The 3658-nt window shown below is 45.9% G+C and overlaps 1 protein-coding gene across 1 annotated transcript in view; it reads right to left on the reverse strand.

The window, feature by feature from the left end:
* The window catches only part of LOC118323139 (testis-expressed protein 2-like), a 12830-nt gene that overhangs the window by 6558 nt on the left and 2614 nt on the right, over nt 1-3658 (reverse strand). Inside the window, exon 2 of the mRNA XM_035655073.1 lies at nt 145-1485. Within this exon, the coding sequence (XP_035510966.1) occupies nt 145-1347 (1203 nt within the window). The 5' untranslated portion in view covers nt 1348-1485. The remainder of the gene's footprint in view (nt 1-144; nt 1486-3658) is intronic.

Consider the following 3658-nt stretch of genomic DNA (forward strand, 5'->3'; position numbering starts at 1 on the left):
ACAAATGGCACAGATGAATTGTGGTGTAATTATCACAGTTCTGCAGGTAGCAGTGAGTTCACTGGGCTCTTGACTGACAGAGAGAGAGAATGTTTAAGGAGGATAACGAGTAGAGACACAGATGAAATGTCTACGTTTCACTACCTCTAGGATTTCTGGATCTGTGAGCTCTCCATCCAGAAGATCCATGTTCAGCAGTCTGGATTTGTTCAAACGAGAGCCCTGGTTTCTTCTTGCAGATGAGCATCGCGGAGCAAACATGAACACCACCACCAGGCCCAACATGAAGCCACATGCAACCCCAACAGACAGACCTGTCACATAGGAGGGCAGGGGCAACACAAAGAAACCATAAGCTAGAAGACCCACAGGGATGAGCCAGTGAAGAGGCAGCGATGAGCCTGGGACAGTTACTTGAGACTGGGTGTAAGTTCTATGATGAGTCCCTCTGGATTCATTCTGGAGCTCCACCACCTGAATCATATCTCCATAAGTGTGGATTTCAAAATGGCTGTCTTTGCTCTGAGTGTGGCGTTCTGGGGAGATGGAGGACTTTATTAAGGAGCCCTGTTGAAGTCTTCGCAGAGGCGTGTCACACACACCTCTATGCTCGCCATCATTTCTCCTCCGGCACTTAAGATCTGCATCTTCACTGCCCCCATCTCTTCCATAGCCGCCTTGGGAGACTGGTGAGTCCCCGGCACCAGAAGCCCTCGCCTGCTTGGGGCTTTCGTCCCCCATGATCTTACTCAGCATGCTCAGTGGATCCTGCATGGCCACAGAGAACTTCCTCCGTGTGTCCTCCAGCTCCGCAATCAGCGAGCTGCCCCGGGGTTCAGTGGGAGGCATGTTGCCTGTGGAGAGAGAGGATACCCAGTCGTCATTCTCACTCAGTCGTCCTGCTTCAGGCTTGGCCTCGGGAATCTTTGGATGGATTAGCTGCTTCCAGGGATGCAAATGCAGCTTGGAGTCAGACTTGGAGAGGTTGACCTCTGGCTCAACCCGGTTAGAAATTTCCGTGCTCAGAGACTTGACCAGGCTCAGCAGAGGTTTGCCTCGTAGAGAGCTGCTCTCGCTTGGGTCCAGGTCTGTGGAGGAGGATTTCACCAGGTTGGTGGTGACAAGCAGGTCTGTTGATATATCGGCTAAAGAGCCCGGGGATGAGGGGGAGTGAGGCAGGAAGGGGGACTGGGAGCGGTGACCTTGGCTCAGATCCAAATCCATCCCGAGGCTGAGGTCAGGCTGACTCTTTCTGCCTTGTGGTTTGTCTTTGGAAAAGGCCACAGTGGGACCCTCATCATGGCGGTCCAGGCTGAAGATGAGCTTGCTCTCTTCCATGCTGGCCATCAAGCAGGAGCTACTGTGAGAATGTGGTCAACCAAACGGAGCAGCAGTCTCTGAAGACACGGAGCATGGCGCTAGCACTGGTAGACTTGTAAACATCCTTCTTGGGTTGCTTATTGTCCATCATGGTAGATGCTGGAACTGTGGTGAGACACAAGGAAAATGTGTTCTGAACAGCTAAGCAACATCCTTATGGGTAATGACACAACATTTAAGTCCCTCTGCTGGTCTGACCTTCTTCCTATTTCCGTCCTCTCCATCGCTTTTCTAATTTCCTCTCCCCTTTCGCCTCTCAACCTTCCTTCTAATCTCCTCTGTACTTTCTCCTTTGTCCTCTTTACTGTTCCTCTGCAGGGATACAGGGAACTCTGTGTGTTTCACTGTGTGTGTGTGCTGTCAGTTCACATAAAGTCTGAGGTAAGGTAGGGGTGGATGAGTACTTTGTTTCTGGAATCATTATAAGGAGTCATTAGCACAGAGACATTAATCCCGCAGTCACAGCTAATCCCAAAGTAGATGCAGTGATCTGATTTATTAGCCTTGTGTGTGCCTAATTGACACAATTGTCTTATCCAAGATTACCAGGACAACACTGGTCTTCCTCATGAGTATTTTGAAATGTTTGTGCAATTTTCTTCTTGTGTTATCTTGTGAAAACAACATAATCTGATGATCAACACATGCTGGAGAGCACCTAATGCAGAGGAAACTAATGCACAGCCACTCAAGATAAACATATACATGCATGCACATTCACTTTAATTCCATTTGTAACCAGGATCTACACCATGGCTTTTCATCATTACTTCTCCCATAAAAATATCTATTACAGCTCAGTTACAATTAGTAAAGCTTGCTCTTCTCCATGTCATGTATATAACCAGGAAAACAAGCTGCTTCTTTGTACACCACACCCTAACCGCTGTCCATTACGCCTTCAAAAGCATAACAATTAGACACTCCCTCTGGGAAATCATTGCTTTGAGAGGGTATGCATCTGCAACAAGCTCTTTGCAGCTTGTTTACATGTGATAAACACTGACATCACGGCAGGCAGGCTGCACAGCCCAATTCACTGAGAGTCAACAGCTATGGTACGATCCAGACAGAGTGGATTAACTGTAATCCTCCATATTAAAGAGGCTTCTAGGACAGGAAATTAAGACACTTGGAACATGAATTAAATCTGATGAATGGGCAATCAGTGTGTCTTTCAATCCCAGATACATTTTCAGATACACTGACATTTACTCGTGCTAGCTGTCAGCCATACACACACACAATTCAGTGTCACATTTAGTGCAATTACAGAGAAGGAGAGAAGAAATAGAAGAAAAGAGACAAATATTAGTGAGAGCAAAGCCTATTAGACAAGGCAAAAAAAGTCCAATTAGTGTTGGTGGTAAATGTAGTCATTTGAAGCAATACATTTCTCAGTGTGTTCTATGTTGACCGAGAAAGTTCTCTTGCTCATGGAGCCGTGCTGGCACTGCCTACATGTACCAGGATGCATTGCGTGCAAGCTTCAGATGCCCACGACCACTGAGGAAGCTAAATTCGCTGTTGATCAGAGTTACACAATGTTGCCAAGCAAATGAATTCCTGAAGTTTCTTTTTCACATGTAGCTATATCATTATCTCTCTCTAGCTCTCCAGGGCTGAAATAGCCTGTAGTTCTTCATGACACCAACTACATTACTGTACATGTCAAGTGACAGAAGAAGAACAGATATTGCTGCTATTTCTTGGTCAATATAGCACGCACTGATGGATTTTTTGCTTCAACTGCATACCTGCCAACACACATTTTCCCAGGTTTCTCTCATATTTCAAGGCCATCTGGTGCCATCCCGGTGGAACTCCCGAAATGTGCACGAACCTCAGTCTTTATTATGAATAATCGTCATACAAGGATTTAAGGTCTATTTCAACCCATCTGTTACTGCAGCCTGGCAACATACAACCCCATTCAAAGGGCATGTTCGCAGCGGCTCGGTGCATAAGCAGACTGGCTCTGTCAAAATGTCAGGGTAGGACGACATCTCACCAAAATTGAATTTAAAATAGGGCACAGTGGGAAAAATTACATGACTTACATGTATCATTTATTTGTTACGTTCCAGGGAGTTATACACCTTATCAGTACCAAAGGTTCGTACTGAGCTAGGGAAGAGGGCATTCGGGTACTCAGCACCAACTGATTGGAATGTCCTTCAGAATGTTTTAAAACTCAAAGATCTGATCTCAAAGATCTGATGTTTTTAAATCCACATTGAAAAAGCAAGATTCGTCCAGGTGTTGTTGTTTTAGCTGA

The sequence above is a fragment of the Morone saxatilis genome, unplaced genomic scaffold (genome assembly GCF_004916995.1).
Source record: "Morone saxatilis isolate NCDOM2014 unplaced genomic scaffold, NCSU_SB_2.0 Contig14, whole genome shotgun sequence".
Classification (NCBI taxonomy): Eukaryota; Metazoa; Chordata; class Actinopteri; family Moronidae; genus Morone; species Morone saxatilis.